At 38.2% G+C, this 26,370-nt stretch overlaps 1 protein-coding gene across 3 annotated transcripts in view; it reads left to right on the top strand.

The window, feature by feature from the left end:
• The window catches only part of USP22 (ubiquitin specific peptidase 22), a 91,355-nt gene that overhangs the window by 25,930 nt on the left and 39,055 nt on the right, over nucleotides 1-26,370 (top strand). For 2 of the 3 annotated variants that reach the window (XM_057369777.1, XM_057369780.1), the window contains 4 exons: nucleotides 6,621-6,753; nucleotides 17,326-17,439; nucleotides 17,986-18,030; nucleotides 22,657-22,758. In XM_057369777.1, coding sequence (XP_057225760.1) covers nucleotides 6,621-6,753; nucleotides 17,326-17,439; nucleotides 17,986-18,030; nucleotides 22,657-22,758 — 394 coding nt within the window. The remainder of the gene's footprint in view (nucleotides 1-6,620; nucleotides 6,754-17,325; nucleotides 17,440-17,985; nucleotides 18,031-22,656; nucleotides 22,759-26,370) is intronic. The other variant, XM_057369779.1, reaches the window with a different exon arrangement.

The following is a 26,370-nucleotide window of genomic DNA, read 5'->3' as shown; positions in this document are numbered from 1 at the left end:
CAAGGCAGATAGACTTCCCACTGTTAAAAGAATCTTGCTATAGAAGGAYTTGTGATTTAATTTGAATAAGGTCCATTATTTAAATGGTTTAAAAACACAATAGGCTCTTAAATGCATCTTTTATAGAGTACTTGAGAAATCATTTAGGTTTGTAGATGCTGGTGGAGGGGATGAGCACCTACCAAAGGAGAGGCAAAGAAGCAATTTCAGCATAGTCATTTGGATTGCAGTCATTTGTTCTTGTTGAAATACAACTTTTTACTACTGTGACTAGGAAAATGTACAGGARAAGTAAAACTACTTTTTTAGAGCATTATCTTATTTTGTCCTCTAGCTTGTGCTGTCTTTTAAATTGCACAACTCTTCTTCTAGTCTCAAGCTTGATTTCAGCCTTGTACCTGTTGCAGAATTTTGTGTAAAACAAAAAAAATGGAAAAAGTTTAAAAAAAACTGAGTGATTCAGTATCCGACACATCATCCAGAATGAGGAGAGCAGGAGAAAAATCCGTATGTAGAATTAATGATACCTTCTGAAGTCTCTGTTTTGCCCCCAGATATAATTACTAATTTCACCTGMGTTGTGTAATTGTAGATTGTCTTGCAGTGTTCTCTTGATGAGAGCCCGTGAACCAAAGTCGTGTTTTTGTAACYTGGATAGACTTTGGCTGCGACATGGTTCTCATTTAAGAACATCTCTTTGTTTCAGAGTGAATTCAGAAATACAGGTTGTATTTCTTTGGAGTATTGTCCGTGCATATAATCCCGATCTGATGAAAGGGAAAAAAGTTTCCTCAAGTTGCTCTCTAGCATGTTCAGTGCTTTCCTTTTTCTCTTCCGCAGTCTTTTCAGTTACAGACAGAAGTAGGACTCACTGGAATCAGCAGCAAGCTGCTCACATGTTCATAATGGTATATTTTTATTTACACTCCATTTGAGAACTGTGATGTTATTTAACAGCTTAGGCCATTTCATCTTTAATTATAAATTGTGATATTGTTGTCTTCAAACTTCAAGCAGATGGTCAGAGCCAAGTGTCTTGTTCAGACTGAGAGAGCTGTGTAGAYGTCTCCTCTCTGCCTTTTTTTTTTTGTTCTGCTGCTGTCTAAACAAACATTTAGAATAACCCAGTTTGAGCAGTTACCTGTGACTTTCTGAGCACTTACCAAACTCAAAAATTATGTAACAAGTGCACAGTTTTGCTTGTACAAATGAAACCTCTACTGGTACCCCTGACCTCAGTGGGTCTGAAAATAAAATTTACAATATTGATGCCATGTTCTTTTAAAGACATAATTGACATTTCTAATCGGACAGTATCATGATAAAGACTTGGTTKCAGGAAGTGAGTGAACAATATATAAGTTGATTTTTTAATTATTTAAAGCTGATGTGTCAGAGCAGTGCACTGACTCAGAGTAACTCTGAATCATCCTATCAGCATGTGGAGGAGTGATTTAAATCATGGAGAACTGTAGAATCAATTCCCTCTTTTTGTCTCTTCAAACCTAAGAACATTACTTTGAAGTTTTAATTATTTAAATTTCTGAAATGTCCCAGCCCTGGTACTGGAGGCTGATGGATTTGTGACAGACTGGTGTCAGGAACACAGCACAGGGAGTCTGGGAGTAAATACAGACTCTTAAGGAGTGGTAGAAATGTCGTAAGGCAGCTTTGACCCATTTTTGTTACTCTTGAGGTGCAGAGTACTCGAGAGTAATAAATCCTTTTGGCTGTGCTCTAATACTGGCTCTGCCCTCCCACAGGGCAGAAGAAACACCACTGTTGGAATAGCCATAGGATCTCCATCTTCAGCAAGGAGAGAAGCAGTGGTCAGTTACATGGTCTTTTGTGATTATCCATCCTTTTTTTTCTTTCAAAAAATAGGCCAAGGGAAGCACACTGTTCATCACTCAACATGAGCTGCTGTGGCTGCTTTAGATCTGAAAGAGAATTGGTTGCAAGATGAATGAATAAGAATAAAAATAAAACTCAGTGTCCAGGCTGTGATCTAAACATAGCGAGGGGAATAGTATAGGCAAAAATTCCCAGAGAGGATTGACTGTTCCTAAAATGTGAATATTAAGGCTTAGAACTCTGAATATGTGAGGAAATGTTTAAATTTTCCTCCARTGTCTTGATCTGTGGCGCAGTGAAGCAGTTTGCACTTCATACCCAAAAATTTTCCAGTCTTTAGGTCTCTGGCTTTTCTGGTTTGGGTTTGTTTTTTCTTCTTTTTCCTGTTCTGTTAAGGTAATGAACACCACAAGCCTTAAATTTGTCTCTTCACTTTCGTTCATGTGTCTGTAAGGGATTAAGAATTCAAGGAAGAGTTTTATTGCAGGAGTTGTCACAGATTCCTAAGGCTCTGCTCAAGTGTTGCTTTCACCTTTTTTCAAGTTCTCTAAAGCACAACCTTGTAAGGAATAGTTTGGTGGAGCTGAGGTAACGCTTCTGGAGCATGAAGGCTGCTCCTGGGGAACAAAGCAGGTTGTGGTGGCAAATGTAGACATGGAGGGAGAATTTCCTACATAACACCTGTATTCTCTAGGTAGGCATATTTAGAGCTGCCCACAAAACACTTTAATATGTGCAGATTGAGAATAAAGTTCTTTCTGAAGAAGGTTTGGGCTGGAAAATGAAGTGTGCCCACCAAACTCTTCCAGTAATGGTTAAAACATATCATAAAGTTAAATACTTTCTCTTGCTTCTCATGTGTCTAAACATTATATCTGTTTGACACAGAAGAATTACTTTAAAATACAGGGAAATAGAAGTAAATTTGGTTTGGGAAGCTTTTCCTTTCCTAATCCTACAAATTTGTACCTGATCAAACATTGCAGGGATCCATAACTGGTGTGTTTGCTGTAAAACTGCCTTAAGTATCTGCTTCTTTGAGTTACTTGTGAACACGTACAGCACGGCAACASCTTCCTTATGATCTTTTAACCTCCCAAGCCTCCCACTGTCTTGTTAGYGTTACCTCCACCATCTTTTCCCCTGTACCTTCGTGGTGGATATGTTTTGCAGACTGTGAAAGGTAGGAGGTCTTCGGCTTATAAGCTTGTAGCTAAAAACCTCTCTGTTCTGAAGGTGCTTTGATATATTTAGTGTGAGCATAAGAGGCAAGACTCAGTACCACAGTGGAAAACTTCTAAAAAGATGTTTTCCTCTTATCATATACAGTTAAATAAAAATTGTATTTCTAAAGCTATTTCTGAAATAGCTACAAATATAGCAGGAGAGTTGGTAATAGCTCAGGTCACTGGATGCCTCTTGCTTTCCCTGTGCTATTGGCTTTGTAGGGATAGTTTATTTTCATTACCATTGGTTGATTTCAGGAGCCAGTATTACACCGAAATTGAAACAGGTTTGTGGGTTTTTAGAGCAACTGATGCTCCTGTGTGACCACTGATGCTCAGTGTGACCTTCTTGCTTCAGGTGTAGCCTGGACAGCAGAGCAGAAGTGGGAGCTCTGTCCRTCGGACAGAGAAGGCAAGGGCAAAACATCAGTGGGGTGTGTTCATTTTCTCCACTGCTGTTCTGATGCTTGGATGGTAAACTAGTAATAAGCTGTTCTGACCATTTGGGAAGATTTGGAGTGTCAGCACTCTATAGTTTTTGACCTACTGATGCCTGCTGCTTTCTTTTTTAACTCATTTTGTGTCATGACTGTTCACAGCATTGTGAGCAGTGTTTCAGAGGTGGACTCTTTCAGGTGATCACAGGCAGTTCCTTTGTGTGTGTTGTGCATTAATGTTTGCACCCTCTTTTGCAGGGCTGAACCTCCTCTATAGAAGGTGCAAAACCGTTGCTGGGGGTCTGGGCCTGTGAATTACCCCGCTCCTGGAATATTGGAGATCAGTAGAGGGTAAAACACTGCAGAGGGAATTGGAGTAGCTAATGCTGTCAGAACTATCAGTGACTCTCTGTATGTACAGACACCATTTATATTGTGCAGGACCATTCTTTCCTATAGTTAAAAAAACTGATTATAATCTTCCAGAAAGAAAAAGCTCAAGGCTCCTTCTGGTTTCTTGTGTGGTTTGTTGGAATAGCAGACCAAAGGTAAAGGGGACAGAGTCTGTATGAACTGAAGGAAGACTGGTTGGGGACATAAAGGTGAGGGAATTGAGTATGGTGGGAGGAGAGATGGGATAAAAGATGGAGAGTGAAGTACATGAGGATGAGGATAATACAGGAGAGAAGCAGGTAGGGAGCAAAATAAAATGAAGGGGAAGCAGAATAATAGTGGGAGAGGGTGTGGAGGAAGAGGAAAACTTTGCATTTATGTCTGAATAAGGAAGGGGTGTTCTTGTATTTTAGAGGTGGAGAAGTGACAGGATAATTCTGTAACTGAAATCCTGATTGACTTCTCTAAAGCAACCAGACCMTAAGCAAGACCTAACTTGCTTTTTAAAAAAGTTGAATCCTGTTTTAAAGCGAGCTTGTGACTGTATGGATCTGACTGATTCTCATTACTCATTTGCAGTATTCTGTTTCATCTTAGACTGTAGCCTCAAGAGATGTGAGTAGGGGTGGGAGTATTATGAAACAAAGTAATTTGATTATTTGGGGTGGGGTGGGAGGGTGGCAGCTTTGTTTTAACTTAGCAAATTGTTTAAAAGCACAGACAGATGAAAAGGAGATAGCTAATCTGGTTAAGAATAGCCACTACGTTTTTTGATATTGATTTCTTTCCGCACTCTGTCTTTTAACCTTGTTTTCTTCCAACTTTTGAAAACCCATCTTGAGCTATACTGAGCAAATAGAGGATATGGATAAAATAGCTTCTTTAAAGAAATGATTAAACTTCTATTTCAACTTACCACTTAATTTCATTGCAGTAAAAACTCTTGTAAGATACTAATTTTCTACCTTTTAGCCTAAAATGACCAGCTTTTACATGCTTGTTATGTCATGTRTTTACAATACATTTAATGCTAAAAGATTTATTTTTAGCTGGCTCAGTAAAATAGCTGGKTGCTGGAGTTGTTGTCATAGCAGCAATCTTAACAGATAGGCTGATCCTATTTAGCTTTTGCAGCCAACGAGCGGCCGTTAGGCAACAGTTTGACAGTTCTGCAGCATTTTTCTAAAGATGGAAATTGTGCTGGTGGTGGTGAATTTTTTTTGGCCCAACTTTAAAATATTTCTTTCTGTAGGTGTGTGGAGTTCGATTCAACATTTTCCCCTAACAACTTATGATAACTTTGAATACACAACATGTGAGATTCAGAATTTAAGGCTTAATTTGTAGGAGCTTGAAGATAAATTACGTGGCGCAACATATTGCAAGCTGCTTTGATGATTTTTTTAAAAAGCCAGAAGTATTCTGAGAGAAAAATGCCAGACTAGAGAACAACACTGTGCATCTTTTATTCAGCAGTAATTTTAAGTCGTGGCAGACTGGGCAAATATTGCTGAAGAACTTTGTGGGTTGTTTTTAATGAAATGCATTGCCTGGTTTAGATGATATCTTAGGATTTTAGTAATCYRAWTTTTTTTTYTATAKGAAGAGAAAAGGGTCCATCTATMTTGACAAGCAAAGAAATAGTATTTTCAGATTAGTCTGTAGAATCAGAGTTACTTGTAMGTGTTCTTTGTAGCTCTAAGGTGTTACAGAAATTCAGTTGCCTTCAGAYATAGGTCTGAGATGAAAAGTGAATTTACTGTGAAGAATTTCTCCTGTCTGTAACTTCCAGTCAGAAGGTACTAAATTGCTTTTAATGTGGTTGAGCTAAAGACCTATTCTCAAAACTCTCTTAAATCTCTTAGTAGCCAGAGTAATTTTTTTAAAAAAAATTACCGAAGCACTTGAGTTTAATGCTAAGAGATGGGTTTGGGTGCTGTTGGCTTAGAGTGCTTCAAATATGATTAAGAGTCAAAAAGTCTATTTTTTGTCCTCAAGGCCTGCTTATTAAAATGTATTGTTAYCATAGGCTGTCATACTAGGTGTGTGTGCTTATTAATTTCTAGTGAATCATGGCAACTTTCCTCACACTTTCCTACCCATTCTGGGTAGGTTTGGGGAATAGTTCAACCCATTGCTTTCAGCGCCTGGTTCAAAGCCAGTCTTGGAAYGGCAAAGATAACTTCTGTAACTGTGACTGGTATGGGTTTGATAYTGTGCCACTGTTTTGTGAACTAATATAGAGAAATCTAATGAGTGGATCTGGCAGAATCTCCCAGCAGATAAATGAAATATCGTATAACCATTTGCATTTTAATGTTCAGGTGATATTACTGCTTTTGAGTGGATCAAGGAGGTTGGTGCTGTGAAAAAGCAGAGTTCTTGCATGGKCCCACCACCCAGATTCCTGTCTCTTCACCCACTTAACCTCCCTCCTGGGCAGCTGCTTTCCCCAGATTCTGGTGTTCATCTGAATCTCGAGACCTGCTCYCTGACAGGACTTGGAAATATGTTGTACAAATGGAATGGTTTTCTGTTAAGTCCATCTGGCAGTTTTGTCCCATGAGGACAGAACTCTTTCCCTGCTGATCTGCAGCATTCCAGAGGCACCGAGTCAAAGGGAGAGGTGGCAGTGAGAGCTGCACCCGGTTACCTGGACTTGGGGATGTGTTTGTGTCACTCACAGTCTGTGTCTGTTTTGCTGTTTCAGGCAAAATCGTGCATTTGTCATATGTGTGGTGCCCACCTGAACAGACTCCACTCTTGCCTCTACTGTGTCTTCTTTGGCTGTTTTACAAAGAAACATATTCACGAGCACGCGAAGACAAAGCGACACAATTTAGGTGAGTTCTCATGCTGATGGTGCTCATAGCCCTCTGTGTTATCCCTGTCCATTCCAGGCCAGTAAAGTGATATTTTCTTGTAGCCACCTCATTAGGCAGGGAGATAATTTTATTTGTAGTTTGGGTTGGTTTAGTGGCATTATTCTAAACTTGGTGCTTAAACTTCCGTTGCATCACYGTTAAGTTTATGTTCACAACTTGTAATTTGATTAGTATCTTGGTATTTATGAATTAATGTCATATATAAAAATGTGAGGAGGCAGAGTTTTGGGTTTCTTTTCTTAAGTGTTAAAAATGGTGGGTTTCGTGCCTGCAACTAGAACATTTATTTTAGTAATTTTTTTTTCTCAGGAGATCATGTTCACTTTTTTTCTTACTGAGGAAAAAACCCATCATTTCTATTACAAAGAAGGCTAATCAAGTGGCAATCAGAATTATTTAAACTGCTGGAGTTTGGGGGAGTGGTTCCCTTCATTTTTCTGTGTTGGCTTTTTGTTTCTAGTGGGGTCAATAACCTAAGTAATAAGAAAACAATTTAATTGATACAGAGTATGTTTCCCCAAACCATCTCAAAAATGCTGGTTAAAAGCCAGCAAGTTCTTCTCTTCTGTTAGCTTGGATGCTACATCATGTTCAAAACCAACAGCCTTTGCTWATAGTTTAGAACATTTTTGAATTATAATACAGAATCCTGATCTATATTCTATATTAAAATTCTGTTTTAAAATGGATGGATATAATTTTTCTTCAAATTAAAACATACTCTTTGTGGAGTGATAGGAGAAACAGGAAAAAAAGACATTATTTCATGGCATTAATTTCCTCTTGACCACTTTGACCACCATTCCTAATTTAATTTATCCTAAGTGCTAATGGAACAAACTGTATTTTTCATGAAGACAGAGAAGCTCCAGAAGGCCAACAGTGCTGTGTACTCCTGTGCTTAAGAAACGGGTGTGTAAGTTTACTATTTATGGAAAAGATGATTTAAACCAGCAGATCGTTATAGTTTCTTCCTCCATATGTGTCAAGAAAGAAAAAAAATTATGCTCAGTAGTGGTATAGCTTCAGTTTGTGAATGTCTTGAAAAAKAGAATACTGGAAAATAGTACTGAAAATTCCATTATGGGATGGCTGAGGGCACTGGGACTGTTCAGCTCACAGGAGATGGCTCAGGGCAATCTCATGGCTGGTACAAACATCTGAAAGAGGGGTTAAAAAATGTGTTGGGCTCTTTCCAGTGGTATCCAAGAGGCAGAGAGGACAAAGTGAAATACAGGAGGTTCTGTCTGATCATCTCACAGCTCTGAGGGTGACTGAGGGCTGGAAGAAGTTCTGGTGAGAGGTTGTGGAGRGTCTATCCCTGAATATATTCAGAATCTCTCTGGACATGGGCCTGGGCAGCCTGGATGTTCTGCATGGCCCTGCTGGAACAGGGGCTGGGCAAGGTGACCTCAGAGGTCCCTGCCAACCTTAGATGTTCTTTGGAAACTGAAAATACCAAATCTACCCTGTTTGGCATCTTTTAATTGCTTTTTGCAGAGTGTGGTCTCAAAGAGCTTTTTGAGTCAATTCATTAGTTGAAGTTATTTTGGAATCTTTACCAACGCAGCAGTGCAAATTACTTGAGGTAAACTGGAAGGATTTCTGGTAAAGGCTGTGTTTGTATATTCATGTGTGTGTATATATATATATATATATATATATATATATATATAAAACAATCTTTTTTGTTATTAAGTTTATGGCCACATTTAAGGTTTAAAAAATAGGTGTTAAAAAAGGTGTTAAATTGAGACTGTCAACAGTATTTACCTGTTTATCTGTGGACACTTTGTAAGCGCTGTAGTATTTTTACCACTAAACTTGCCATATTTATCTAGAACCTTTTAAAAAGTCTTTACAAGTGCTCACATTCTCAGCTACTGTTTATGTATTTGGGTTTAAATTCAGGCTATTTTTTGTGCAAAGTAGAATTTGCTGTTGTCTGGTGTAGACAGAATTAGCTTTTGTTTCCTTAAAGGAAAAGCARAACTGGATGGAGGAGGGAGGTTCTTGAAGATGCTCTTGCTTAAGGAATGTTGTAGTTATTGTCATGGCACCAGACAATTAAGACTGTGTCAGATAAGGTACTCCCCAAAAGGNTATATATGTATATATGTGTGTATATATATATATATATATTTAAACAACCTTTTTTGTTATTAAGTTTATGGCCACATTTAAGGTTTAAAAAATAGGTGTTAAATTGAGACTGTCAACAGTATTTACCTGTTTATCTGTGGACACTTTGTAAGCGCTGTAGTATTTTTACCACTAAACTTGCCATATTTATCTAGAACCTTTTAAAAAGTCTTTACAAGTGCTCACATTCTCAGCTACTGTTTATGTATTTGGGTTTAAATTCAGGCTAYTTTTTGTGCAAAGTAGAATTTGCTGTTGTCTGGTGTAGACAGAATTAGCTTTTGTTTCCTTAAAGGAAAAGCARAACTGGATGGAGGAGGGAGGTTCTTGAAGATGCTCTTGCTTAAGGAATGTTGTAGTTATTGTCATGGCACCAGACAATTAAGACTGTGTCAGATAAGGTACTCCCCAAAAGGAATAGCCTTTAGATAAAAAGGGCAAGAGTTAATTAAGCCAAAGCACGGAATACTACACTGAATCATCCCAAAAAGGATTCTTCTGCAGCTAAATATAAATTACTTGGTGCACAAATATGCATAATGTGAAGATTGTGTGAGCGACTGCTCGATATCTAGTTTTGGAGATTCCTATCTCTCTTTTTTTTAATGTATGTTTTCATGTTTCATTTCCAGCTGCATGTGAAATGAGCTTTAAAAATATTTTTGTAGTTTTACTAGTGCTTTTGGTTGCTTTTCCTGCTGCAGTTTTAGTTGGGAAAATAACATCTGATAGGCAAAAACAAGTTAAGTGCTTTGAAATTTCAAAACGAAGAGGAATTATTTTAAAGCACTTGGTGACTTTTTGCTGAGCCAACATCAGTCTCCATGGAGACAGGCAGGAGCTGCACACTTAATCACAGTTGTAAGAAATACCATGGATTTCAGCTGTAACAGCTGTCTGAGCATGGTAAGGATGTGTTTGCAGCTCACTGCTATGTGTTCAGGGGGCTCCGGCATCACATTCCAGAGTGTTTTTAAATACATCTCTTGGTGTCTCTGCTTCCTTGTACAATCTGAATCAGGCACTCAAAACCTGACCTTATAGTGATACCTGTGCTCTTGCATCTGCTTCCCTGTTCAATGTATACTAATAATACTGTACTTAATTTAATGTGTTCTGTGACTTTTGGATGTGGGTGATTGGGTAGGTGAGGTAAGATCCAGCTATAGGAGCTGCTTTTTTTAATCTCTGCTTTGCACAGTCTCAATCTCCAGGACAGGCTGATATTTCCACTGGGCTCTGTGTGTCTTTTGTGAGTTGTGAAGTGGYGAGAGCAAAGTCCTTACTGATCTCTTCTGGGATTCTTCATATTTTTGCTCCTGTCAGTTGTTTCCTTTTTCCCACCCTTAGGAATCCGAACTGGTTTTAACTTTTCTTATTTGAAACTCTTCTATGATTCTCAATACCATCATCRTACTTCATTTTTCCAGTTCTAATGTGTCCATCTCTGGTGACAACTCTTTGGATTCAGACAGTTTGCTGTGCTAGTGACTTGAATTCTTAGTTAATACTCCCATTACTTTGATTTTGTGCTTCTTAACCTGCTGTTCAACGCAGAGCTGATATTGTTACTTGAAAGTTAAACTTAGTGGCTCCAAAACATCTTTTCTGATGGGTGTTACTTGTCAGCCTCTTTAGTGGTTGTRGTTGTAGTTTCACTCTTGGTGCTATTACCTGTTTGCTGAGTAACTTGAAATCCTTCTGRAGGTTTTTTGATTATCCTAAATGAATCATCATTTGGCATCAAGTGTGCCATCAACATACTTTGTCATCTTCCTAAATAGTCCTTCCAAATCAGGTTCAGCACCTGGGGAATCTGCTGGTAGTTTCTATCCTTGTAAAAATTGATGGTCTCATCCTTATCTTTTCTACAGCTGTTCAGTGAAGGAAAATACACAGTAACTTAGTCCCACAGTAGCAGGAGCAGGAAGATGTTTGTGAACAGTAGCTCTCAAAGAGAAGAGAGGTTGGTGCTGTGAAGTTCATCTCAAAACTGCAGCAATGGTTAATTTATCAGTTTCCTGATTGGGACTGAAAAATCCTGGGTGGACACCAAATGAGCTTTTAGTGTTYTTTCTGAGTGAATATTTCCTGTTACATAATGTTGTTTTTTTAATACATGCATACACACTCTTAGCTGCAAGAAAAACCAATGTATAAGTCTTAGGAAAGTCTGTTATTGATGGCCATTCTGAGTTAGATTAGTTCAGTTCTGGTATCAAAGTTCTTTGCAGAGCTATTTATTTAAACTCCCTGCTGAGGAGCCACCTTGTGCGTGTCCTTGCTGTGCCCCTCTCTATTAGAGATGYGCTTTTAACACCTCAACAGTGTCTCTGAAACAGCACCTGATGCAGCTTTTGGGTGAAGTCTTGATCTGCTCTGAGACCTCATTCTGTAGTTCAAGAGAGAGGTGAATTAGCAGGAGTGAGATTCAGTGGTTTAAAGAATAAACAAGAAATAGTTGGAAGACTGAACTACTGTTCCATTTCTAGGGACACTGGCAAACAGTTCATTATGGAATCAGTCCTTTAGAGTACATTCATTGTTTATGAGATCAGTTCTTGAGGAACTGTTTTCTTTAAGAATATGCTGATGTAAAATTCAGTCCAATAAATGCATTTGTGGTGAGAGGAACTGGGTGGGTGAGCCTAAGAATATGCTCATAGATTAAGCTGAGGATTTTTTAGTACAATTCAAAAAGCCTCTATTTCCTCTAGAAAACAAATAACTAATTTTTTTCATCTGATTCAGAGGAAACATGACAGAAAGCTGTTTCTATACTGAAGTTGGTAAAAGGGAAAAATCTGGTTACTGCAGTTATTGCATGCTGTTACTGTCTGAAATTTAGTATATTGAAATATAGTATAATTTAGTATATCGAAACACAATGCTTCTGTAAAGGAATGACAGTAAAAGCTGTTTAATTTTCATTTGAGTTATAAGGTATTGACTTATAGTGTTGATTCTGCCAGTTCTGTTTTAAATAGAGAATATTTTCATTACCCCCTATGAGGAAGGAGCAATTAAAAGCTGTTCCCAGCACAGTTTGTTGCAATGCTAGAGTAGCAGATGAGTATAAGCAGTATCACATCATGTGCAGCAGCTCAAAACTTGGTGGCTGTGATTTGGGGATTCTACCCCCAGATTTCTGAAAAAAAACCAGCAAGGTTAAGTAAGGGAGTGATCGACAATTTCTCTCTTTTAAACCTCAATACTATTGTGTTGGATCAAGGAGAGATGCTGTAGCAGGAGATTTAATTATTTTCTGTTTTCAAAGAGGAACTGTCGGGTCAGAGGAGGGAAAGGAGAAGACTGACAAAGGGCAAAACTTATTTATAATAGAGTAACTTAAGTATAGGAATGTTCCAGCCTCCTCTGCAGCATACTGGAGCATGCACACGTGTAGGTACTGTGTGCATACATRTATTTCTGAATGAGGTCAAGGAACTGGAATTAATATTCCACTCATAACAACTTAACATAAAATGGTTTGACACACTGTGGTTCCTCTAAACTAACAGTTAAAAGCGTATTTGCTATCTAGATTCCATTGARGATACCAGGACATTTTTCCTTCATCTTATCTTTCCTGGCTTGGATTCATATGGAGTTGTAGGATGATACTCTAAACCATCACAGAGGCAAGTGTACAGCGCAGGGGCTGCCCATTTGGCTCCTGGTGTTAAGTGGTTTGCAGGATAGTGTTGGGTGCTTGCCATGTTTGGATTGCAGGCAAATCAAATTTAAACATTAAAATTCTAGATCCATATGGGGCCAAAAGGCATCTTGGAGACTGCAGAGCCACAAAAATGCTTCTCACCTGCTGGGTCCTGGTTTAAAAACAGAAGAAAAAGTAGCACTTAAAGAATGGGAGTAGTTTTAGCTGGAATATTAGAAGATACTGAATGTGAGAGGGAAGGATAATGCTTAACTATGACYATAATTCTTAATGTAGATTAAAAGATTTGGTATGTGAGGCTGCATTTTTGGCAACTAAAGGATGTCTGGGGGTTGTTTTTATTTGGGGTTTTTTTTTCCCTCACGGTAAATACCTACAATTCTTGATAGCTGGATGACCATTTAGCAGTAGTAGACCCTTTTCCACCCTGTTTCCTCCCTGCTTATCCGCTCACAATTCTGACCTGTGGTGCAGATTCCAGGTGCCAGGAAACTGGGAGGAAGGCAATCAGATGCCTGCTTTATGCTGATAGATCAGAGAGAAGATCCAGTGGAGAATTGGCTGAAGTTTAGCAAATCACTTCTTGGGAACCCGAGCCAATTATCTCGAATGGGTTTAATGATTAACACTTAAGGTGAGAAATCAGGGAACATGAATTAGCTTCGGATCTTGGCTTAAAATGGTGTAAAAGAATTGCCAATTTTGCCTCCTTTGTTAGAGAAGCTGAAGAAAATACAGGTGCCTTGCACAGAACACGTTATGTGTTGATTTGAGGTTGATAATATGCCAAGACTGAGTCACAGAAATTTTCAGTGGATTAAATTTCAGTACAGGTGAAAACTGACCTGAATTCTGAGTTGCTGCTGGGTGATTTTTTTCTGCTTGARTGCACCCAGTGATCCAAGGGAGATGATACCAAAACATAATTCACAAATACCTTCTTACCTGATGAATGGTATCAAATATTATGGTGAGGGATCCCATTCCCAGCTGAGCAAAGTCTGCTCTTTTCACTGGGTCTTACAAAAACTGGACATCCCAAGTTTCTTACCTGGAGGAGATGTGCATGTGCACACTCTGGATGTTCCTYACTTCCTTGCTTTTGTTGTGTTCTCATCATCTCTGATCTCTTCAGCATTTTCACAAGGACACCAATGGATATATTTGGCAAAGTAAAGCGCTTGGTCTTAAGTAAAACACTTTACTTGGCTCCCAGATGGAGAATTTGAAGACCTTTTGCTGTCAKATTTAAACTTTCACCCCAGAGCTGTTGTTTTATAAAACTTAGTGTTCCTTGCACCAGTAGATAAAGTTGTTGTTGTTCCTGTGTAATCATCTGTGCTGCCTTCTTGTTTCTCCAGGCTGATAGTTTTATTTTTAAATGAAAAATAAAATATATTTTCATTCCTCTCTTGTATTGCAGCTGCTTAGAATTTTGTACGTAAAGAGGTATGAGGAGATTGGACTTTAAAAGAAGGGCAGCTTGTTGTCAGCACAGAAGGTATAAAAGCAAAGAAAAACGTTACATTCCAAGAAGTCTTTTCATTCTTAAATTACYCTGCCTGTGATCCCCAAGTAGGTATTTTGAATTCCTAAACCAGAAATCTAGATTGATCAAATTTAATAAAAAAATGACATTGGGATTCTTTTAAATTGCATTTGGTTCATTCTTGTGAAAGAAAAAAAATAGATTTCTACTTACTGTGTATTTTATTTTTCCAGAATAACAAGTTCTGTGTGTGTATTAAGCTGAAACTGAAGTTCACTGTATCTTCCTGAGGGAAGGATTGGAGTAGTGTTAGAAGAAGTAGATCCTGGACATTGGGAGTAACAGCCATTCTGGAGGAGCTTCCTAAAAGAGATTGTTCATTGTGAGAAATGTGGGTTATCCTGGCAAACTTGGCAGTGGGTTAATCCAAACACCTGGGCATTATTTCTAGGTTGGTAGTTCCCAAAYTTTTTATGAATTTGAGGCCTCTTTGTTAGTTTTGTGATCCCAAATACAAACAACAGTGGTGAAATTTGCTACATGTGCATTCTCATGCTTTACTGTCGAGTTCTTTATGGAATTTTCTGTCCCAGTGTTTCAGGATAGAGCTTCATGGCCTTTTTTTTAGTTTAAAACAAAAAAAAAAAATCCGCCTGTTGGTAGCAATAAGGTGAAATTTGTGTCTTTCCCGCCAGTCCTTTGAGGGAGAAAGGTTTGCATGGACTTTGTCCTTTTGGTGTGGTGTAACTTCAGTCTTYGCTAAGGAATTGCTCACTTGGGAAGAGTTTGTCAGTAAAACAAATTCCCTTTAGTGGTTCCTCTGTTCTTCTTCATCTCTGCTATCAGAAGAAAGTTTATTTCAAGGGAAAAAAATCCCATTGTACTAACCTGAAACAATTAACTTCCAAACTTTCCTAGTGGACTCTTTTCTGTGTTCTGGCTCCATGAGAAGCTCCCTCCTTTCCTCTGTGCTGTGGCCAGGCCTGTGTGGTGCCTTGTTGCTGGTGTTTGAGGTAATTTGTCCAAACCCCCTTGCAGTCATTAAAAAGACATTGGAAGTGTTGGCATATGTACAAGTGCATTGTTCCCRTAAGTGTTCTGGAGAGAGGATATTTCCTCAAGGGTCCTTAATCAARCACTGGACAATTATGGCTTTAACTCCTCCAGTGTTTCTGTCAAACTTTCTGATCCTTTACACCARAAATTCCTTCTGCTCTGAACAAGTGGTTTGTGGAAGGTGGTCTCTTGTTGGTTTTGATCTTGACAGCTCTGCTTCATTGCTCAGGCATGTAAATCCAGGAAGAAAGGAAAAGTCAGGAATCCTCAGAGCACAGCTGTGCCTACACATTCTGATGGTAAATTGTAACTATTAGTGCTCAGGGAGTCCTATTTATTCAGTGTTTTGCCAGCCCTGTTCTATTACTGGGAGGTCTGTTTGTGGGATGTTTTAAAAATACATGGAGAACAATATTTGGGTTTGTGTTTTAAGACCCATACTGGGATTTTCAACAGGTTTTYTTTTAGAAAACTGTGCAGAACTGGTAATGCAATAAATAATAGAGTAAATACTAAATATGTAGAGCTGTACTACTCTGTAGCTTGTGATATATCCTCTCCCACAGCTGTATAGTGCTTTATTGCTGATCACCACCACAGCTCAGAATCTTGTCTCCTTTTGGGATATTCTGCTAAAGGAATTTATTCAGTTCTCTGGACATCAGGGTGAAATACTCAGGTGTTGAGATATCACATAAGGTAATGAAAATCCTGAGTTTGTGACTTTACGTGAGGTAACACAGTCCTTATCCTCTTCCACAAACTGAGCATGGTCCATACAGGCAAAGCAGAAGAATGAGGCACATCAGCAARATGAAAAACTGTCTAAAGTAAATGGGGTTTATTGTATAATAGGAGAAGTAACAAACAATTGACATAATCATTGAAAAGTGATTTTAAAAGTGGGGAAGAAGGAGAAAAAAACAGCTTGTGAAGGACTAAAGGAGAGGGCAGCAGGTTCTGAGGGGGTAGAGGCTCTGAAGGATGGAGGAGATGTGCTTAGAAAGGACTTCACTGAGAAACCTCACCACAACAGGGCAGCACAGAAACTTCACCTGTGTTTGCCTGCAGAGATCCGTGGCAGAATTCCTKCTGCATGGCATGTGGTTTGGCTTATTTAGCACTTCAGAGCAGTTCAGTGCTGTTTCTTGAAGGCCACCTGATGTGGTAATGGTTTCCTGTGTTAAAAACAAGGTTCCACTGTAGTAAGACTATTCTAATAATGATATTTATCTGGAAATAAAAGGAATTTAAAAACAAAATAAATGAAAGCTCTGCACTTAAAGGAGAAGGGTGATGTGTTTCTTAGCTGTTTGCTGGTGCAGATTGTGTTTTGGTAGCTCACTAAGGATTTGTTAGTGCCCACTGATTTTTAACTTTCCTCTGTGGCTTTTTTTCCATATCTAAAAATCAGCAGTTTACCATGATTACTTTGCACTTTTTCCATGGTATATGTTGGAGTAAAATGACATTTCTCAGTTAGATATTTATTTTGTTTCTTGGCTTTCTTTTGTTTAAGGTTGTGCAAGAAAAATATTTTTAACATTGGCCAGTGTTCATTTGTTTGTTCTGAAAGGGCGTGTGAAWTGAAAAATTGAGACAGAAGTAACCTGTGGAATAAACTACTCCAGAAAACCTTTCCTCTCGAGAAGTAGCTTTGAGCTTGCACTGCTATCTTCTGTTTGAGCCTTCATTTGGATTTTAAAATAAGTGCTTTCTAATTATTTTAGTAGYTTTGAAGAGAAATCATTGAAGTCTTAGGAAAAGACAGTTCAATCTTATAATATCAAATCTTATAGGGCTGGTTGTGTGYATGTGTTTTAGTCAGTCACTATCCTGATGCCTCTTGGTAACTCAGGTGTTTGAAAGGTGAAATGGTGAATTACAAACAGCTTGAAGGAAACTGATGCTTTGTTGTCCTGCGCGGTTTTCTTGCTGTGCCAGAAGCAACTGAATAACTCACACTGAAACTGGAAAAATGTCTGGGTTTTTCTCCTTTTTTGGTTTTTTTTTTCCATTCCAGATTCTAAGGTACAGCTTTTTCTTCTTTTGTGGACTGCTTGGAAGAAAGAGTGCCTGACTTGGAAGCCTGCTTTAAAATGCCTTCTGGTTTATGAACTCACATCTTTTTTTCCTCCTCCCCAACTTCCCTTCTGTTTTGCAGCCATAGACCTTTTGTATGGGGGTATATACTGCTTTATGTGTCAAGATTACATATACGACAAAGACATGGAACAAATTGCCAAAGAAGAACAACGAAAAGCTTGGAAATTACAAGGTTTGGTTTTGCTGCCTGAATTTCTTGTTTCTGTTTTTAATCATACCTGTCCCTCCCATTTATCAGTGGCTAAAAAACAGTAAGGGGAAGAAAGAACTCTTTCGAGAGAGTAGTGCAGGCCAGGGGAGAGAGATGTTAATTCTTGCTTTCCAGGAGTCAGACTGTGGGTTTAACACGTGCGCCACACCTAATWGTAGCAAAAATATTTTATTTTTAATGCAAAAAAAAAAAGAAATTAAAATATCTGATATTGATCCTGCGAAACTTTCATAATATAAAAAGTCATATCTGTATCAGGTAGAGAATGTAACAGTCTGCTCCTTTAGGCTTATTTACGTGGTACAGGCAATAAATCTGTTCCCCTCACATGAAATGCCACCCTTGTGTGTGATTTTTATTTTTTTTTTTAATAGATCATGCCAGCTTACTTACACACCTGTGCTTTCATGGTACACGCACAGTATCTATGTAGAAATATTTACACACAAATATATGTACACACATTTGTTTTATTCAGTTTGCTTTCCCTAATTTTTTCTTTTTTAGCCTTCACCCCAACAGTGGTTTCTCACTACCAGTGTACAATGACAGGTAAGAGGCGTGGGCTGGCGACGCACCTCACTAACAAGCGTCCCTTTGCTGATTATCCTGCCATTTTAGACATGAATCACAGTTAAAAATGCCAGTTTTATCGTGCAAATCGTTTTCCTCTTGTTTGGATATGTTCCAATGATTGAATAATTGCAGCAGACTTGATTTCATATGCCCTTTCCTTGATAGAACTCCTCCAAAACAAACCTTTTCTCTTTTTTTTTTAAATTTTTTGTTTGTTTGTTTGAAAAGGAAGTATCATTTATTCTAAACTGAGTAGTTTGTAAGCATCAGTTCTAAAAGCTTGCCATCTTCCATTTCCAGTGGCCTCTGGGGGGTATGTTTTCTTAAAGTGGGAAAGTCTGTATTTGAAGACAGATGACTTCTGTCTAGTAATGTCTCTTCTGGAATCCATGGCATCCTGTTCCAATGTGACAGCCTTAGTCAGGGCTGATATGACTTCAAACCATTCTTAACCTCATTTCCAATTTTAAAAATAGCAGCTAACATCGTATTAACGAGAGCTTTTCTGCTGGCTCAAAAGAGAGCTGCCTTCCCTTGGTACCTACTACAGATCCCAGTCTGCTTCCTGCTTATTCCCTGTTTGAGGGAGTGGAGCCAGAGGAGAGGAGGATAGTGAATCCTAGAACAAGGAAATGCACCTTAAAAKGCCTTAGCACAAAGCACTGGTTTTCAAAGCAAGACAAAATGGGAATATGTTTGAAAACCTTCCATTCATACTCTGCATCTTTTCTGGAAACTCCTTCAATCTGTGTTGTTTGGGACACCAAATTAATCAGCTGCAACAGCATAATACATCTTCATTACGCTGTAGAAGAGGAAACTCCCCCCAGTTCCTTTTAAATATGCAGATTTAAAGAGTAATTTCTTAGTTGTGTTGTCTTTACCAATTGATACATTTGTGCCTTGTGGGYTGAGATGCAGTCAGTTTGTCCTGCAGTGAACAACCTGTTTTAGTTTATATTCCAGGGAGTTGCAGGTACAGATTGTCTTGTCTGGTCACCTTGGACCACAGAGTTGTGCAGAGAAGGTCAAAGAATCACCAAGAGGAACTGCCAGGCAGGAAACCTCTGTGCTGATTGACTGACTAATGAATGGCATATTAAATATRTATACACAAATGCATATTTCTGTGAATATGCACATTGCATCTTCTGTCCTTGGAGAAATCATCTGTAGTGACCAGTGAAGATAGAAAATGAAGGAATAGACAACAACACTTCAAATTATCGGAGTCTACAGTATAAATATTTTTAAAGGCATGACATCGGTTCTTTTTAATGTCTTTTTATTATGAAACAATGTGTTTCCTCAAAAATTTATCTAAGGAATGGGAAAGAGAGGTACATGGGAGAAATCTTTCTCCAGCATTCCAGTTYATGTGCTCACTCCCTCATGTTATCTGAAAGATCCCTTCTTGATCCAGACTGAATGTCAAGATGAGCACAAACCCCAAAYTCAGTGTCTTGGGTTTAATTTGCTACCATAGAGTTCAGTTACCTCAGATCTTGTTGCCARTGTAAAGAACTTCAGAAGTGAATCCAGTCTGCAAAAACTGAGATTGGCTTAAAAACTGAMGTGTAAATGCAGTTTATTTTCAAATTTCTCTCCACAGTGCTTCAAAGGTGTTAGTTTATACTTTAATARATGCTCACATAACAACATGATGCCTGGAGAAAAAGAAAACTTTAAGAAAACTTCCAAATATCATGAGATTCATTTCATACTCTTGTAGTATTAACCCAGTGTGTTGAGTTCCCCAGTCCAGCTGTAGTTCAGGGTTATTTGAACTCTGATCAAGTTGCAACTTGGCCACTTTCTAATCCTTTGGTATTGAATATTAATGACAAGGGAGGTGAGAATACACAGAGCCCTTCATTCCAATTAATGCTTSGATTTTTGGGAGGGGAAAGAGCAGAATTTGTTGAAGTTAAGCAAAGTAAACAATTACTGCAAAATTGTGACTTTTATAAACTAGARCCTTCATCACCTTTTCCTTCACTCATCCCTATGCCCCTGATGAAGTCTCTGAGAAAGCCAATTTGAGAGTTTCACTCAATAAAATAATTTGTTAGATGGAGATTTCACATGCTTACTAGAATCTTTGGCTATTCTATAGCAGCATTTAAAAATTACTAATTTTCACTTCTCTAACCCTACTTTCCTTTAATTATTAATGGTRACCTGTGCATGGTTTGAAAATCTTTGTTTAAGGTAGTTTATATTGGAGGTTTTGGCATGCTTGTGAGTGTTACTAAACATTTCATTAAACCTTTTTCCTTCTTTGTGTTTTTGTTGGTTTTTTTGGTTGTTGTTTTTGATTTTTAAACATCAAACCATTCCTAATAAACAGCTGTGCCTTTTCCAAATTTTCAAAAGTAATAAAACCTCAGCATTCCTGCTAAGTCTTATAGCTGGAACAGAACATGTTTTAATTTYTGTGTCTAACTTAACTTGTGCTCCTTCTAATGAAAGGCTTCTGCAAGAACGTTTTCTGTCTGGTTTGCTCTGTTTGTGGCATCAGTTGCACATGTTTTTTTGTTTCCTTTCATTTCTTTTTAATTGAACAATATTTGATTCACCCAGAACCTTCAAAGTAATCCAGTCTGTCATGTTTAACCTTACTTAGAGTTGCTCTTGTGACATGCTTTGGTTCCCATCCTCTACAGCATTTAAACTATATAACTATATATTTATATATATAAATATATGAGTAGTCCTGCTGATATATATGGARCTATTGCATGCCTAAAATTGAGTGCACTTGTGTTTCCAGGTATGAACTTTGTTGTGTTTGACTTAAACAAGGATTTAAACATATTCAAGGGGCTCTTTTTAAATTATTATTATCAGAGTTCATTACACTACTGTGTTTGGCTGTGTTTTAACTACAGTGAACTCAAACACAGGAATTTACAGCTGCACAGTGCAATTGTTGGTACTTACACAGTGTTACCAATGAATTGATATAAATTCCTAAGGGAGTGTTACAAATATGACCAGGGTTGCTGGAGACACCCAAGGCCAACCCTGTTGGAAGCCAATGTTCCATSATTTGTGAGTGTCCCTGTGTGTGTCTCCTAAGGGTCTCTGCAGATGTACAGTGTGTGCAAAGCATTGCAGCTGTGTTATCTCATCAGTCTCAATCATTCCCTGCCTTTTCTGTTTTCCTGGGTGTGTAGCTTCATGCTGAACCTTGGATAAAGGAAAGGGATTCTGCTATTGTTCCTTGAGCTCCTTGCATAATCTGTTGTTGAATCAAGTAAAGTGGGAGATGGGTATATTTGTGTAAATAAGAATTCTCTAGTCCTTGAGAATCCAAAAATGAGACCTTTCATTACTAGAACCTGGAGGGTCACTAGTAACCATGAACTGAATATTTTTGGGAGGGTAGCTTCTGTGACAAGCATAGCTATTTCTGAAAATGAAGATCAAAGAGCTATTAAAATTTAATGTATATTATGCAGAATGTGTAAGCCTCCAGCTATATTTTTCTACTATCCTTTTCATATGTATGATTTATAATTTATTTTCTGTAGCAGAGCGCTGCTTCTATTCCATGCATTCTGTGAAAAATAACTCTTAATTGACTTTAATCCTCAGTTTTAGAATAGATTGCTTGCCATCTTACAATTCTTTATTTTTAATGCCAAGATGCCTTTGTGACTCACAATAATTGACCTTGCACAGCAATTTCTGTGCTACATAGAAAGCTGCAGCAGCATTGAGCTGGTCAGCACATGAGTCTTAACTGTTGTGTTTTTCTTGTATCAGGTTTACACTGAGCACAGCTCTGTGCTGATTTCAAATCTGGTCTCCATACYACTGACCTGACTCATTTCTACTGCGCTTTCCTTTGAGCAAAAGAAATCTATTAGAAATACAGTGTCGATATTCTGAGAGAATAATAACAGATTTCAGCTGTTGTGAAAGGGTGGTTTAATATTTGGAGAGTTTTGTCTGGTTGGTGGAGGGAGGGGTTGTGTTTAAACCTACTACTAATTTCATTTTTAGATGACTTTAGATATGTCAGCAAAGTGAATCTCAGAAATTAAAACTTGTCTAATCCTGCATTAATGGTATAAGGAGAGGTCATTCTGTGTAATGGCATATCCTAAGACATRTAGTAACTGTTTAGTATATTGAATTACTAAATTCTGCTGTTCTCTAAAGATTATCTGTCCATTAAGTTGGGTCASTTTCGATTTATTTAATAACTTGTCAGAATTCATTGATGTTGGTTCTATCATTTAACCTCATCTGAGCACAAAGAAATGTATTTTTGAATAATARCAAGTTTATTTTTGTGCTGGAATTTTTTCTTGAACTGAAAGGAGGATTATAATCCAATAATGGAAAGTGTATTGGCCTAGCTATTTATGAGTAAAGAAGTGTCTTCCTTATTTTAGTTCTTATTTGTTGGAAAATTGGGTGATCCCTTTCTGAACCTTATTCTTTAAGGAGGGGTAAAAAGCAGTCAGTGTCCTGTAATTGTGCATCAGTTGAATCCAACCTAATGGACAGCACATTGAAAGTTTAGACTTGAATAGAATTTTTAATCCTTTTACTAAACAACTTCCTGAAACTTTCTTTTCATCTGCTTAGGCATTGGAGAGAAGTATTCAACATGGGAGCCGACCAAGAGAGAGTTAGAATTGCTACGACACAACCCCAAGCGGAGAAAAATAACCACAAACTGCACCATAGGTGAGTTGCAGAAATCCTTTCTGGAGCCAAATTGTCACTGCCTTATACATTTAAAATTCTGTGTTGTCTTTCCACTGATAATTGTTGTAGATTTCTGTAAGCTTTAGGGTAACAAAATCAGTTTATTTTACTCTACCTTTTTCTCGCTGTGGAAGAATATCAGGTACTGGTGATGATTCAGCTGTGTAACAGCTACAAAGCATGATCTTTTTTGGACAATATACTTGTAATGAGAAATCAGTGATGTTGTCTGAGCTCAGCCTTCATCAGAGATCCCGTGCAGGGATGTGAAGGAAATCCTGTGGTGGGTTCATCCTTAACCAAAGCAGTCTGTTGGTAAATCAGATTTAGCCAAAGCAGCACAGTCTTCCTGCTTCATGTTTTAAACTCTAAATGGGATATCTGCAATTTCATATGGGCTCTGGAAAGTGATGTTATTTCTCCAGTGGTGTCAAATAGCAGGTTTGAAATGCATCTCAAAGGTTTATTGCTAAAGAGTCCAGTGGACTGGAGCAAAGCATTCTCTGAAATGTGTGTACCTACATCTGGCTGAACAGTATTTTGGTAAAGGTGATAAAAATTAACAGTTTTTATAGGTTTTTTTCCTGCCTGTTTTTAGATTGGGGAAGCAGGGAGTTAAAGTTAGCTCCCTGAAAAGCTGTAATTAAGATTATCAGGCATTTTCCTCCACTGTTAAATGCACAGTACCATTTTAATGGTGAAAGTTGGATATAATGGTAAATGGTACAAGGTCGTTAATGGTACAAGGTTGGAAATGTAGCCATAGACATTTCAAACAGGAAACTGTTGGTGTTTTTTTCCACAATTTAAAAGCCATGTGCTTTTTCATGGAACATGTCATGCTTTCAGCACATTTGCATTTGTCAAAATACACTGAGCCTACTTTCTGAAGCTTTCTAATATCATGTTTCTAATACAGTAAGTAATTTAATCCAAAGTATGTATTTATATGGAAAAAAATGGACTGAGAAGCACTGAGTAAGTTGAAAATGTATATAAAATGGTAATTCTAAAGAAAGGACCTATATATTTACAGTAGTGGGACAGCGAAAACAGTTGGAAAAACATCKGGACTTTGGAAACTTGAAGCAGCCTAGGAAAAATTAGCTAAGCAAAGATTGCTTGCATCATGTTCACATTGGGATTTGTGTTTTGAGAAACTCCAGTMTATTTTGTAAARAATGTTACARATTKCTAAAGATAATGGAGCTGTGCGGCRTGGTGGGGGGAAGAAGTTTGACAGAATTTTGAAGGTTACCATGACCTTTGTGAAGAACTGAAGCACATTTCTGTGTTTYTCTTTCCAATCAGAAGGAATGCTCTGCTTGCTCTTGGAGGATTTTAAATCTTTCAGGCTGTTTAAAAAGGCCATGTCTGGTTGCGTGAAATCTCATCCGCGGCTGCCTGGGCGGGGAGCTCCGGGAACACGGGGACAAGGGAATGACTGATCTCTTCACTTCTTTTAAGAGTTTCTCCTACTGAGCMCTGGAGCTGCCTGTGTGCTGAGATTTAGAAAGAAAAGAAAAAAAAAAWCAAAGCACCCAGGAGACATAATGCAGTTTTGGGCTGTAGTTAAAAGCAGAAGACTTGCTTTCTTTCACAAAAATGCATTGGGGGTTTAGYTGAAGGAAGAAAAGATCTGCCATTGTCCTTGAGCCTTTTCTCTCYACCTAACCTGCTGCTAAATATAAATCTGCTTCAGAGTCTTTTTGCCTTCCCTTYCCTCACTTTGACTTGTCTATTTGCAGTTTCAGATCAGTGAAGAGCCTGTATTGCAGGCTGAAATGCTACAATAGCTGGACATTCTCGTTTTTCTCTTTTTTCTTTTGCCATCAGGTTTTTATCAATCCCATAGCAGATATTAGTGAATCCAGTTTCTCTTCTGAGGTAGGTAAATGGCTCAGAGAATAGGCATGATGTCCAGTTTTATTGGTTCTGGAAATGAAGATGATGCTGATAACGATCTCTGATAGGCATGCACATCTGTTGAGCACTTCTGTTTACACAAGAGTCTGTTAAAACATAGCCAGCTGCCTTTTATGTATAAAATGCTCTTTTCAAAGCTGTTTTAAGAGGAAAGCTGGGGGTGTTTGTGGCTTTCTGTCCTACCCTCAGAGATCCATGGGTGTCACTTGGGAGTGAAAGGTTTCGTTGCTCTGCCATGACCTGGAATGGTTGTTGTGCCAGTGCCTTTTTTGTATTTGTGTAAGGTAAATGTGTCAGTGTTACAACTAAGATACGTGGGACAGCACTCTGAAACCTGGGCAGGTGTGGCCTTGAAAGGATGTACTTAACTTGTATGTGGGGGATTTGCATATTATTTTGAACCCTAACAAAAAAATTCATTAAACTTGATGGTCTTCATTTCTAAAATACACTTTGGTGGTACAATGTGTTTGTTGCAGTTGCCTGTCATGTCTGTATTACTTGCATGACACTCATTTAGGTGAATGTTTACTCTGTGGCTGARCATTCTGGGTACATGAAGGGAATTTTTTTATCCCAGATTTGTAGCAATCTCATGGTGCTTCTCAAAACAGCTGGATGTGTCTGCTGCTTTTTGAGCTGTTTGAACTTTTGTACAGCTGCAGGATCCTTTGTCTTTGATCAGCACCATGAATTAAAACTGAAGAATACTCAGACATGAGATGAATATCTTATAATGGAGACTTGAACTGGTAGTTCACTAGAGGAAATAATGTGCAAAACTCACAGCTTTTGATYTTTCTGCTTGAGTGACGATTTGAAACCCATTGAAGAAGGAACTTCTTGTTCACATGCTCGGAAAAATGAGAGAAAAAACTTAACWGAAATCCATAAATTTTTCTTGGTTCTCTTTAAAATGCTGTGTGTTTCCATCCCATAGGTAGTTTTTCCAGCTAGTAAGAAGATAGAGCAGGTAACTTGACTTGAATCTCTATTTTGCCATTGAGCAAATTGCTCTTGAAATGAGAACTCACACTGGGCACTGCTGCAGGCAGTGGAAACTGTGCTGATTCCTGCCTTTTGGGATGTACAGGGTTGTTCCCAATGTTGCACATAAGCACCTTCAAAGTGACTTGGAACACACTGTTAACCAAGTGGAAACRTTGAGTTGTCTTACTGGCARAAAGCTTTGATGAGAAATCCTTGTAGTGTGGATTTTATGTGGGACATTTCATGTTCTGGTGTCCTGACTTGACATTTTGATGGAGCTTCTGTATCTCAGGAGATTCAGGAAGAATGTCACATCTACTTGGACCATAAACATGTTCTGTGGAAGCAGTGTCAACTCAAGATGTTCTCAGACCCTCTTCTACCTCAGACAATTCCATGCTGACTTTTTTCATTGTGCTGCCACAGCTTTTTSCAGGTGAACCAGATCAGGTTGAAGGGAATGACATATTGTGGGGAAAGCAGAAATTTCCTCAGTTACTGTATGTTGTTCTTAGTGGCAGGACTGAATTGTGTCCTGGACTATTCAATTCATAGAGTAGCTCTGTTCACAGAAATGTTCATCTTGATTTTGGGTTGAAACTGATGTTTCAAGCATCCCATAAGCACAAAAACTTTTACATGGAAAGATTGGGTAAGAATAGCTATTAAATTAGA

Source organism: Malurus melanocephalus, unplaced genomic scaffold (assembly GCF_030028575.1).
Source record: "Malurus melanocephalus ecotype Western Australia unplaced genomic scaffold, MMel_1.1 scaffold_115, whole genome shotgun sequence".
In the NCBI taxonomy this organism is placed as follows: Eukaryota; Metazoa; Chordata; class Aves; order Passeriformes; family Maluridae; genus Malurus; species Malurus melanocephalus.
The sequence above is the reverse complement of the archived record's forward strand: the minus strand, read 5'-3'. Positions and strand labels throughout refer to the sequence as shown.